This window comes from Ciona robusta, chromosome 1, assembly GCF_009617815.1.
Source record: "Ciona robusta chromosome 1, ASM961781v2".
Taxonomy (NCBI): domain Eukaryota; kingdom Metazoa; phylum Chordata; class Ascidiacea; order Phlebobranchia; family Cionidae; genus Ciona; species Ciona robusta.
In genome coordinates this window covers 7,432,606-7,446,632 of record NC_143235.1, presented here as the reverse complement: position 1 = coordinate 7,446,632, position 14,027 = coordinate 7,432,606, and the positions used below count along the sequence as shown (strand labels likewise).

The following is a 14,027-nucleotide window of genomic DNA, read 5'->3' as shown; positions in this document are numbered from 1 at the left end:
GGACCAGACAAAGTAACAAACCCTCTGGTATGTTAAACGAGATTCATTTTTGTGATAAATGTCCAGTGGGTTAATTGGGAAACCAGTGAGAGCTTCATAATTAACGACACACAAACAATTGTGATGGTTTAATCTTATGTGTATATGGTAGTTGGAAACACAATATTTGTAAAGCTTTACATAGTTAATAATAAAGGCGAATAAAGTAGTACTGCTAAATACATGTTTACACTTGGTAATTTGGGTAACACCACACGCCAAATCAAAATTATGGGGAAATTCGCATAATTTCGCTAAGATTAAAAAAAAACAATTTACACTAATACTAGCAATACATAGCCCAAGGAAACATGAAAAGCCGAGATGCGTTTAACAGTGATCGCAAAAACACTCATGCATAATATGGCTAAAACTTTAAATAACTAGTTGTGTGGATGGAGTGTATATTCAGAGTTTGGTCAATATTTAGAAACTCCTAATCAAGAGCAAAAATGCAATGAATAAATAAAATATATGAATAAAATATGTACATTCATTGGAATCGACAATAATCCAGGCAGTAAATGTTGGACTAACAAATATAAAACCGAAATTTAGGTTTATGTCAATACTGCTGTGCTATTCATTACCAGAATACCAACAATAGCGGTGACAACCTACACGAAAATGACAGCTATGATAAAACATTGATATATTGGTAATACATGTAACATACAATAAATAAATGTTGAATGTAATAAGTTTATGCTGATGCAGTGGAATTGTCATTTTTAGTAGATACAACATGCAATGCTTTGTGTTCTTTAACCTCTGTAGAAATAACAGCAGGACCAGCACCAGTGACACGGTGAACCCCTTCCAAATCTACAGCAGTCATTGGACTTTCCTGTGTAATTCCTTGGTTGTTCTGTTGTTGATTGTTCGATGCAGACGAACCAAAATTGTCATCGTTAAGAATAAAGTCAGCATCACTGTCATTATCTATGTTTTCCTGAAGAAACATTTTTTAAGAATAAACATGATCTTGGTTATGTAAGATAGACTGCAATAAAGACAAGTTTTTAAATATTAGTTTTATCATTGATTAAACTAAATTAATCTCTTAGCTATATACCAGCAAGATATATATTAGAAACCTTTCACCAAAAATTGTTTTTACAAAATCTAAAAAAGAATATTCTGCTTTACAATGACCAGTTATGGGCTGAGTTGTAAAGAAAATTACCGAGTTTCAACAAATGTTAACATTTTTTTGTTTAAAGTTTGTTAACTAAGAAATATTTGGTTTATGCTTTTAAATATCCTAGGTTCGATGTACTTACAGCATATGCATGTGGGCTTGTTAAACAGTTGGCAAGAGGAGTGCAACATGACGGCAGGGATGTGGAAAGTGGTGGGCCAGCATGAGTTAATATTGGCTTTAAATAACTTTAGGGAATGCAGTTAAGATTAATAAAACAGATATGTTTACATTAGTAAGAATACAATTTACTTACGTTTTGTATTCACTATATAATTATGTTTTATTTAAACTTTAAGCATTTCCTATGTCACCACACTACCAGAAAAAATACTTATTCTTATTCATAACATCTATAATGAAGTAAAAAGGATACAATTGATCGAATTTATACCAATTCTTAAACATCCAAGCACTATCAGCATATTTAGGTTGTGCCACAGATACTTGACCATCTGATATAGTCTGTATGTAAAACAAAGAAAATTATTCAGATGTATAACTTGGGTGCATAATAATCATAAATCATGATATAAAGCTAGCACAAAAGCTTTACAGCCACAAATAGTATTGTTTTGAATTGTAAATTACTGGAACTAATAATGAAAATGTTGTTAATATCAATTTAAGTTTTTTAATGTATAATGTTTGTTATGCAGTCACAAACCAGTGGAACACTAGTGAATTTCAAATTAATGAAATTACAAAAACAATTACAGTAAACAACATCGCTGGCACAATGAAAAGAACACCTACAGTAGTAAGTATTCAAAATCAGTTAATGCTATTCCTACAACTTTTTATTATTAAATATACCATGCAAAAAATATTATTAGATTTGAAATGTAAAATGATTTAGAAAAGAGTTCAAAATGTAATGAAAATTTTTTTTATAGAACAAGGAACAAGTTAGTATAATAACTTGGCATTATTGGCAAAAATTTTCCAACTAGCCAGTTGTTTTAGTAAAGTGTGAGGAGGAAACTGAGAAACGCTGATTTAAGTTTAGAGTAGCATACACAAAGTAACCTATACATAAAGTAGGATACGCTACTGTATGTGCTAACTACAGAATATATGACAATTATTTCTTAGACTACTTTTAAACTGAATTATCAAGCAGTAGGTTGAATAACATGCCAAATTGACAATAAATTTCATGTACACAATGTAAAACTATACTGTAAAGTTATATGGCTGTACACCATAATGTTATTGGTATGGACTGATAACTACTGCACTGTCACTTTATTTTAACAATTACTGCGAAGTGTAAACAAAACCTATTTTCACACACTACATTACATTTACTTTGAACAATAATACAGTTTAAATTAAAGCACAACATTTCCATGCAGTGTTTTGTTGATGCTGCTAACAACTTCATTACAAACATTACTTACATCTGTTGAGTTACTACGACATCTCTCATAATTACCATTCCCCTTTTAATTAAAATAAATTAATGATAATTAAGTCACTAGTTTCACACACAAAGTAGTTTTTAATCCTTATATATAACTGCAGATAAATTAAAATTCCCTTATGCCAATATAAGGTCACAACACAATTTTTCTGAATTTTAATATTTAGGTTTTAATTTTTACAAATTTTATAAAAAGTTTCTAATTTTATGACAAATGGAAAAAAACAAACAAAGACAAAATAAGAAAACCTGTTCAACAAAGTGTATTCTACAACGTTAGCAAAACTTTCTAAACATATATAAAAAACTTATTTTGACCTTTATGTGGTACCTGAAAAATTTAAACTTCCACGCTTTGTTCGCGCTTAGTTTCTTTAGTATTAAATAGGGATGCACATTACAGAATAATTAGGTATTCTAGGATATCCTAGAATACTTTAATTCGAATCTAGAATTCCGAATCTAGAATTTCGAATCTTTTTATATTTATAGGAAAAAAAAAATTTACCCACAAAAGTCAGTTTATTGACCCTTTCATAACAGCCTTGTTGGATCTTGAGTTGTAAAATGATCAAAAATTGTACTATTGGGTAGTTTTTGCGTCATGAAACGTATAGCAGGCTATGAAAAGACGTTACGAAACGTTTACTCTCGAAAGTCCCACAAACACAAAAATATTTTTTTTCAAAATTAATAAGTTTCAAAAATTGTTAATATAGTATACGAGATGACGTGTAATGACGTCATTAAATAGAATACCGAATCCCGTAAATGGATTCGAATACAAAAGGATTCGAATCTCATGGATTCGAAATTCTGTAATGTGCATCCCTAGTATTAAACAACATTTTTTTCAAAATTTTGCAAGCAACTTTCAGATTTAGCAGATAAGCTACAAATTCTAATCAATGTTATTTGTCATTTTGGTACCCGTATATATATTTAGTATTGTATTGAGTATACAAAAGTAGCTCACTCAACATTTATTAAGCTTTGCAACATAAATTGGACAAATTGGTAACAAGCACACTAATGTTTGTCAGAATCTTTAACAATTTCAAACTTCCACACAAGGAAATTTCCAACGAAATAATAGAACATTAAACTAATTATGACAAACATTATAATAGATAATGCCTACAAAAAGCAAAACTAATGTAATAAAACTATAATTTACATCCTAACTGCATAGTCATCTACAATCTTAGTATAATTTAGGTTATCAAAACTGTTAACAACAATAAAACATAACAGTATATACTCACATTATTTTGGTTGTCTATATTTGTTTGTTCAGTTTGAGTTGGTGCATCGGGATCTACTCCAACCCTGGTCGAATACAAAGGATATTAAAATGTAATTTTCATAACATATATGGTGGTATATGATAATGGTTGAATCAGTCATATTAGACCAGTGTTTTTCAACCATTTCTTAGCAGTGACCTAAGTACTAAGAATAGATTAACAGAAAAGCTTTGGCAACCCAATTACCAAAGAAATCAAATAATCTGACACATTTGTTTTGTAAGCAAAAAGTAGACCACACACAAATATGGGACGAAAGTTGTCCCTGAATTTTTCATCAACATGCACGGTTTATAATATAATATATGCAGTACTTTGTGTAAAATCAGTATACTCTCATGCCTCAGCGACCCCTAAAGTTTGTTACATTTAGAAACCCATGTCTATATCATGATGAAATCTAAATTGTAAAAAAAATAAACAGTAAGTTTCTCACTTGATCTTAAGCCAAGTAAGCATCTGTGTGGTTCCACCTCCAAGAATCCAAACAGTGAAAAACACAATAAGAAGTGTGGTCGAAAATATCATCTGTTTTCCCTTCGTGCAGGTGTTTCGTATTGCAAGTGTAAACGCAATTGCTCCACGCAATCCTAAAAAGTTGAATTCATAAATTTTAAATAAACTTGTTAATTTGTTATCATTATCTAAACCTACCATATTTAACAACAATGTAATGTAGTAAATAATCTATATATACTAAGCATTTTTGTAAAACAAATTTACTGATGTAATTTAATATAATTTAATATAACATAGAAGACTGTAGATAACATAGTGGCTTACACACCTGCAAACATCATCATGTGCTGTATGTTAAATGGAATCTTTCTTCTTCTACCAAGATTTAATAGGAAAGAAAGTGGATAAACATTGCACGCACGTGATATCATCACTGCTACCTAATATTTGCTTGTAAGGAATAACAAACCACAATAAAAATTTGTAAAAAGTGGTTATATAATATGTTAGCAGGGAATTGAAAAACAGCCAAGGATTTATTTCAGATATGCATGCTGCAGTTGGTACCAACACAGGAAAGCCTGATTCAATAGCGAATGTTGTTTGATCGTTCAATTTCCGGTACCTGCTTGCTGCTTGGTTAGCTATTAAAAATAAACAAAAGTAATCAAACACTTATAAACAGCACGCTGGGTATACCTACATAAACAAACATAATCTGTTCATTCCTAACTAACAATTTCAATTGATAATGCATAAAGGATACGAATGCACCAAATATAAATATGGCATTAAATTGGTGATGACTAAAAGTAAACATGGCCACACCCATGTAACCGAAGATAAAATTTTCCGCAAGAAAATTGAGCAGTTCGAACAACTCTTTTGTACGTGCTTTAGATTCAGTTGAAAGATTGTTGTAAGTATAATGAGCCTGAAAGGAAAAATAAAAAACACTTGTTTGAAACTATTGCTACAAAGTATAATGTATTTTACAAACATAAACTATTTTACAAACAACACAAGAAACAACAAAATTTGTTTTAATGTTTTTGTTTGTAAGTTTAACATAATAAACAAATTGTTAAATAGCTTACTTGCAAAACACCACAAAAGAGAACTGACACGATTCCTGTAAAACCAACAGCCTCTGCTAGTAAGAATGATGCCCATGACATAAGGAAAAATATGGAAGTCTCCAAAACTGGAAAGTGACAGATTTTCGTGAACTTAAACATGCATGCTGTGATAACAGCAGATAAGGCTCCAATCGCAAAAGAGCCGAGAAAAACTCCAATAAATGATCCTAATGCGCTAAAAAATGCCCCAGAGCTGAAGCTTGAACTTGTTGCTGTTTGGTACTTTTGAATGGATCTAAAAATGTGTAGGGAATTTAACAGAACACTTAAATCCACCTAAAAATATGGTTAAATGTATATAGTTCTGATGTCTAAAATACGATAAAAAGTAGTTTTTGTCATTTCAAAAAATAAGGTTGTTGCCATAATTGGCAGTATGGTACTTTGAACAGTGCTACATAACAACTTATTGTTTAAGCAAATAATGGTGTATAGAACAGATATTTAAACAAATAGAAAAGCACAATGCTGTGCCGGCATGCAGTTATATTTATGTGATAAACTTACGATACAAGTACGATAGCCACGGCATCATTGAGAACACTTTCACCAAAGAGCAAAGCATCAAGATTTACATCAACCTTCAGTTCTTTAAATACAGCAAGCATAGTAACTGGGTCTGTAGCAGATACGATTGCACCAAATAACAAACAATCTACGTATCCAAAGCTAAAGCTTGGGTCTGTGTTGTATACCATCATCCATGACACAAAGCCAAACATAATGGATCTGGAAATAAATTAATCAGCATTGATTTCCATTCATCCACATCAGACACTTACCCGATAACCAATGCAGATAGCACAGTTCCAATGAAGGCAAATGTCAGAATAGAACCAATGTTTCTAAAAAAGTGTCTCTGCATATGAACATAACTTTACAGTAACTTGGAGACATGACCTTTAAATTATTGTACAACATACAACACAAGATTATAGAGACTAGGGTATATAATAACTTGTGACTACCATGGTATATAAACAAGTTTTTTTGCGTATATACTATATATATCTATATAATGAAACTTAACATGAACATACTAATACACATAACATGATAGTAGTATTTACTATTGCCATAAAAAAGCTCATTTTAATACATAAATCATACAAGGATAGTAAAGGTAAAATTTAACATAATCTATTACAGTAATAATTCTATTTTTGAATATTTACCTTTTTTAAACTGTAGCCGGCATGAAAAATAATTGGAGGCAAAAGAATATTGAAGAAAAGTTCTGGATCAAATGTCATCTGTATCAACAGAAGAACTCTTAACGATTTTTCAATGTTTAAATATATCCTCTCAGGTGGGGTAATAAAAAACAATGTGTTATTTTGGGTAGGAAAAGACAACACCCTAGCCCGCAAAAAAATGATTTTATTACAAACAGCCTTTGTGAGAAAAAAAACATATTTATTTGGCTTGATTTTCATTCTAACTCGTATTCTGGTGACCATTTCTTCGATAAAACAAAAAATCAAATTAAAACCTTTGGGTCAGTAATATGATAATAAATATTTTATGTATAAGTTAGTATCATGCCTTCTGCAATTCCCGGTCAGTAAATTCACTCCTTGGGCAATCTGATATTTGTAGCGTGTAAACATAACTTGAGTGATTAAATGGTATATTAACAAAAGATGGCACTGCACTTTGAGGATCACCACCAGATGTTGAACATGTCACATTGCCACGATGTGGAACAACCCCACCCACACTTGTGTATTTAATTATTGCTCCAATGATTAAACCTGTAAAAACATAATATACAACTTTCAAAATTATGAACAGAAAGTCTATACAACCATGGCAGTTTTAAAACACACATATACAATAAACATATATATATAGCACAGCACATATTTACCACATATACAGATTTTGTTGGAAAATAAGAAACTACTTGTAATATATATTGTATATATGTGTATGTGTGTTATAAAACAGTTATACAAATGAACGAAGTGATAGAACCAAGCAAAAATAACCTACCATATACTATGGCTAATCCAGTCTCGTGCAGAAAACGAATTCTTTTATGTTTAAAAATCCATATGGTGAAAATGGTAAGCATTAGCAAAGCAATAAATAAAAGAAGATTTGCGCTGTCCGTTTTGTGTTTTTCCTCCGCCGAAGTCATGGCTGATATTTACAAATAATCTTTTTGGAGCAGGGAGAAGAACCAAGTTAAAAATTCTGATTCAGTTCAACTTATAGTTTACAACTAACTTTCCATAATTGGAATTGCTCTGTAAACAGTAAAGAATCGTCGTAACGTTACTCACAGCCAACATACAATAACGCAAACGTTAACTTAACAACTGCGATTGTTATTGAAAGCTGAAGCTGAAAGCTGTCTTATGAGTAGTGCTGCCGAAAAGTAAAAAGTTTTTAGCAACAAGAGAGTTTAGTTCTAATGAAGGGGCACGCTCAATTTTTATTTAATTGACACAAAATTTGTAAATACCAGAGTCGTATAAACACCGAGTAGTCCAACTGCCGTCCGTGTGTGTTCAAAATAGAGCAAAAGCGGTGATTTTGGCAATGAATTTAAACGAACTTGTTAGGTTTTCTTTGTGTTTTCCTTTTGTGGAAAGTGTAAAACAGCTTTTATTTACCTTACCAAACATTTTTTGGAAAAATATATGAATTTAGCCACCAAGGTGATCCTAGAATACAGATATTCTAGCGGCCATTTTCGATACCTTCTACTGGTACCACTAACCTAAAATTTGGACACTGTACTAACTAGACCCCAGCGGTATCGATTCTAAAATGAAAAATTTAAAATTCGAAAAAATATCAATTATGAATATTAATATTTGTCATAAAAACATATTTATAGAATTTTCTCCCGATCCAGCTTCGAATATGTTATAGCGCTAAGTGATACCTAAAATATGAAACATTATTTTCTTTAAAAAAGTGCGGGGATAGATGTTAAATATAAAAAAGTATGATCATAACTTGAATCATATAAATATTATATTTTCGATTTTTTTGCGAAAATATAACTTACGCATACATCTATGTAGGTCACTAGCATGTTATCCCCATCAAAAAAAAAATAATTTTTAACTTTTTTTTATAACTGAATATTAATATTCGTCATAAAAATATATTTATAGAATTTTCTCCCGATCCAGCTTCGAATATGTTATAGCGCTACGTAATACCTAAAAAATGAAACATCATTTTCTTCAAATAAGTGCGGGGAAGGGTTCAGAATACAAACAAGTATGAGGGTCATAACCCGAATCATACAAGTATTAAATTTTAAAATATTTCGGCGAAAATATAACTTACGCATACATCTATGTAGGTCACTCACATGTTATCCCCATCGAAAAAAAAATTAATTTCAACTTTTTTTTATAACTGAATATTAATATTCGTCATAAAAATATATTTATAGAATTTTCTCCCGATCCAGCTTCGAATATGTTATAGCGCTACGTAATACCTAAAAAATGAAACATCATTTTCTTCAAAAAAGTGCGGGGAAGGGTTCAGAATACAAACAAGTATGAGGGTCATAACCCGAATCATACAAGTATTAAATTTTAAAATATTTCGGCGAAAATATAACTTACGCATACATCTATGTAGGTCACTATAGCATGTTATCCCCATCGAAAAAATAATTAATTTAATTTTTTTTTAAATTTGAATATTAATATTCGTCATAAAAATATATTTATGGAATTTTCTTCCGAACCAGCTTTGAATATGTTATAACGCCACGAAATACCTAAAAAATTGAAATATCGTTTTCTTCAAAAAAGTGCGGGGATGGATGTTAAATATTGTGGAGAGTATTAATTATTCGAATTTCGGGTTATTTACGGTTATCCTGTCCGTACTTACGTACCTAGAAATATATCAAGAATTTTAATTTATTTGTTTCAATTAATACAAAAGATTGTTTGTTCTTGAAGCCTCTAAGATTAATTGATAGGCTCGATCGAATTGTCGCAGACAATAATGAATGTCTAAAGGAAAGGAAGATAAACCTGTTTGTTATAGAAACGCCTGAAGAGGTGCAAGGTCGCTTTCGCCTATTTTATGATAATCTTTGCACCTCCGTTATTTAATTTGCGAATGTGTTCATCTTTGGCATTTATAGAGTTTTAACGTTGTTGGCAAGGTGAGAGAAGTTTTGTGCAGTTGTAATCCAAACACTTTCTATTCTATTCTATTCTGTATGGGTGAGGTCTGTGAGGACCTGGGAATTAGGCCAGACTTGGCCCATTACCCCAACACCCTTGTACGTCCGGAAGTGACGTGCTCGCGGTAGTGAAGTTCTTGTTATCATGTTCCCACTCCAGTGTTCCGATCAAGTCCCGTTTTTTGTCCCGTTTTTTTGTCCCGTTTCTTGACCCGTATATATAGGACTCCATCTGCAGACTATTTCTGCGAACTCGTTCTCCGTTCCGACCAAGTCCCGTTTTTTGTCCCGATTCTTGACCCTTAGGACTCCATCTGCGGACTATTTCTGCGAACTCGTTCTCCGGTCCGACCAAGTTCCGTTTTTTTGTCCCGATTCTTGACCCGTATATATAGGACTCCATCTGCGGACTATTTCTGCGAACTCGTTCTCACACGATTCGCGAACATCATTCGAGAACTACACTCGTACTCACACGTCACAACCGGACGCACTTCCACAGAAGGTTTATCCTCGTCTGGGCAGCGAGTCACCACATATATGCAACTTTGTGGGTAATTGTTTGTTTTTTCCTGTATATGACTGTAATTTGGACAACCCATAAGTGACCGCTGGGTTGGAGCAATGTCCGTTAAGTGTCTTGCCCAAGGACACATACGCCGATCAGTGTTAGTACCGCCGTCGAGCATCGAACCGGGGCCCTTCGGTTCTCGATGCAGACGCCTAAACCACTGAGTCACGGCGCCGGTAAAACACTTTACTCTTCTACTATTCTGCAAACTGTTACGATGCAGAATTAATGGAAGAGTAAAAAGTGAGGAATAGTGACCAAACATTTAGTGATCTCCTCGTTGTCTGTTCGTTGATCATCGTCGGATTCCTGTAGAATATAACTGAAAACACATAGTTATCATAGGTAGTAAACAAATTAGTCAGAGCAATTGATACAAAACCATTTAACGCCGATACTTTTAGCCTCACTAGGTATATCAATATTCTTATATTTACTGTTATAATTTTGTTATAAAAACATTTATGTGATTTAATATGTACTATTTTTGCGTTCGTGCAAATAAAATATATAAACACGAAATTCGAGTAATTAATACCCTCCACAATATTTAACATCCATCCCCGCACTTTTGTGAAGAAAACGATATTTCATTTTTTAGGTATTTCGTGGCGCTATAACATATTCAAAGCTGGATCGGGAGAAAATTCCATAAATATATTTTTATGAGGAATATTAATATTCAAATTTAAAAAAAAAATTAAATTGATTATTTTTTCGATGGGGGTAACATGCTAGTGACCTACATAGATGTATGCGTAAGTTATATTTTCGCGAAAAAAATCGAAAACTTAATATTTATATGATTCAAGTTATGACCATACTTGTTTGTATTCTGAACCCATCCCCGCACTTTTTGAAGAAAATGATGTTTCATTTTTTAGGTATTACGTAGCGCTATAACATATTCGAAGCTGGATCGGGAGAAAATTCTATAAATATATTTTTATGACGAATATTAATATTCAGTTATAAAAAAAAGTTGAAATTAATTTTTTTTCGATGGGGATAACATGTGAGTGACCTACATAGATGTATGCGTAAGTTATATTTTCGCCAAAATATTTTAAAATTCAATACTTGTATGATTCGGGTTATAACCCTCATACTTGTTTATATTCTGAACCCTTCCCCGCACTTTTTTGAAGAAAATGATGTTTCATTTTTTAGGTATTACTTAGCGCTATAACATATTCGAAGCTGGATCGGGAGAAAATTCTATAAGTATATTTTTATGACGAATATTAATATTCAGTTATAAAAAAAAGTTGAAATTAATTTTTTTTTCGATGGTGATAACATGCTAGTGACCTACATAGATGTATGCGTAAGTTATATTTTCGCAAAAAAATCGAAAATATAATATTTATATGATTCAAGTTATGATCATACTTTTTTATATTTAACATCTATCCCCGCACTTTTTTAAAGAAAATAATGTTTCATATTTTAGGTATCACTTAGCGCTATAACATATTCGAAGCTGGATCGGGAGAAAATTCTATAAATATGTTTTTATGACGAATATTAATATTCATAATTAATATTTTTTCGAATTTTAAAGTTTTTATTTTAGAATCGGTACCGCTGGGGTCTAGTTAGTACAGTGTCCAAATTTTAGGTTAGTGGTACCAGTAGAAGGTATCGAAAAAGGCCGCTGGAATATCTGTATTCTAGGATCACCTTGGTAATTTAGCCGTATTAAAGGACTAAAATGTCACAAATCAACCACTTCTAATTCTATTTTTTGACTTGTTTGATACAGAATACAAATAACACATGATTTGAACTTTTTTCAACCTTTAAATTTTTTTTTTGGGCCCAAGTTTTTTCTATAATTTACCGAAAAACATACATTTTCCCTATACCCACTGTGTCATTTTGGACCCAAATTGCCGTTCAATTTGTCTCTACTCGGTATTTCTATGGCTCTGGTAAATACTAAATACGCGCAACTTCATAACTGGTCAACCTCGTCAACGGTTCAATCAATTTGTTTTTGTTTTTTTAATTTTAATCAGCTGTAGAAAGTACATACATGGTAACTTGTAAGCGCGCAAGGTGTATGAAACAAAACACTCGTGTTATAACGACTGTCGTTACCTCACAACTGCGTCCAAGAATACCAGTAGGAAACCAACGAATTATGAAACAATTCACGAAAATGACGCCTGAAATGGTTTAGCATAAAAACGACGATTTCATGAAACAAACAATGAATATTATGATATAATTGATAAACCAAACGATTCTATTCCACAAAATTACTAATTATGTTATTATGATATCGAATAAATGAGAACGCAGGGGAATATTAGGCTACTACTAGATAGAAAGTTTGTTTTTAGCCCAAGCCCCAAAGATATGTTTTACACAACTCTTTTGCACGAGTTTAATTAGCAAAATTCCGATTATTAATACTGGGGTGATTTCATTGTTGGTCGTGAACTTTTTATTGTTCCAAATACAGAACTTTTATTTTTTATTGCCTATAGTCCGGGCATTCTACTGCCATTTGTTTCTAATATTGATGCATAACTTTATTGATGCGCTCATCCAACCCTGATGGCCCTCTAGTGTTTGCGATATTGGCGTGATATTGCTCAATCGTCGAACAACCATCGATAATACCGTCACCTTTGCTGCCATCGAGTGATGAGTGGTGGTACAATCAAATACAGAAATCTGACTCTATCAGCGACTCCATAATAGTCTAGGTTTGCAACTCAGTTTATTCGACAAAAAACATTGACGTCACGATACAGATAACAGTGAAAACAGCAAGCAGTACAGGACACGACTCCTGCACTGGGTCCGACTGCCTCCTTATGCAATACAGTACCAGGCTTATATATTGGCGAGAATGCCAAATGCGAGAAGAAGCATCACGCGAGAATAACATTAAACACGAGAAGAAGGTTTAAACTTGGTTTCGTCAGTTACAACATTATACAGCAAGGCTCCGTATTGTCACAGAGCAAAGTCTCTCAGCATTGTCCTAACAATGCAGCTTCCTACTATCAATACGTTTGTGTGCGATTGTCATTGTTAGGCCTATATGTGGGCAAGGAAACGAATAATTTTCCTCCGCTTTGCGCCAACTTTACACGACACGCAATCTTTAATAGTGAAATTTAGATATTTATTGAGCACGTTAGTGGTCACATAGATCCTTTTTCGTCGAACAGTTGTTCTTGTTGTTGTTTTTTGGACGACTATTTTCCGCACTTACCTCAATTTTCAATTCTAGCATTTATTCTTTATTCTCTTGATTGAAATCAAATCATAATATATATTTATAATTTTTAGACTGAATTTTCAGATTTAAAACCACACTAAGAGCGATTAATTAACGATTACTTTCCTCATGCACTTTACATAGCGGAAACACTGTCTGGCAGTTTGGCGGGAAACGACGGAACGTGTTGTATCCACACAACGATTCACGACTGAATCAAACTATTAGCATTTAAGTGGGGACGCATTAAATGCACTTCTCTTATACCGTATTATCAATAATTGTAATTGAAACATTATTTTTTAATTCAACATCATATAATTAATATTAACTTTTAACATTACCTAATTACTGCGTGATTACGGTTTGTCAAAGTTCATGAAAAACACGTTTTTAAGCGACGACAATGTTAACTAGTGTAAGTTTACAATAAACACATGGTACAGGAGTTGTACAAAGCGTTTTTATACATAATC

At 32.3% G+C, this 14,027-nt stretch overlaps 1 protein-coding gene across 2 annotated transcripts; it reads right to left on the bottom strand.

The window, feature by feature from the left end:
• Positions 1-113: 113 nt before the first annotated feature.
• LOC149742433 (sodium/hydrogen exchanger 6-like) lies at positions 114-7,859 on the bottom strand. Of its 2 annotated transcripts, XM_089894008.1 has the most exons (14): positions 7,567-7,859; positions 7,117-7,325; positions 6,747-6,824; positions 6,354-6,430; positions 6,079-6,300; positions 5,530-5,806; positions 5,199-5,366; positions 4,761-4,872; positions 4,410-4,563; positions 3,932-3,995; positions 2,644-2,685; positions 1,617-1,705; positions 1,323-1,428; positions 114-991 (listed from the first exon to the last, which is right to left on the bottom strand). In XM_089894008.1, the coding sequence occupies exons 1-14, from the start codon at positions 7,712-7,714 to the stop codon at positions 743-745; spliced, it is 1,995 nt and encodes a 664-aa protein (XP_089750134.1). In that variant the 5' UTR covers positions 7,715-7,859; the 3' UTR covers positions 114-742. The 2 variants fall into 2 exon arrangements, with proteins under 2 accessions (XP_089750134.1, XP_089750135.1); XM_089894009.1 differs by lacking the exon at positions 2,644-2,685.
• Positions 7,860-14,027: the final 6,168 nt, after the last annotated feature.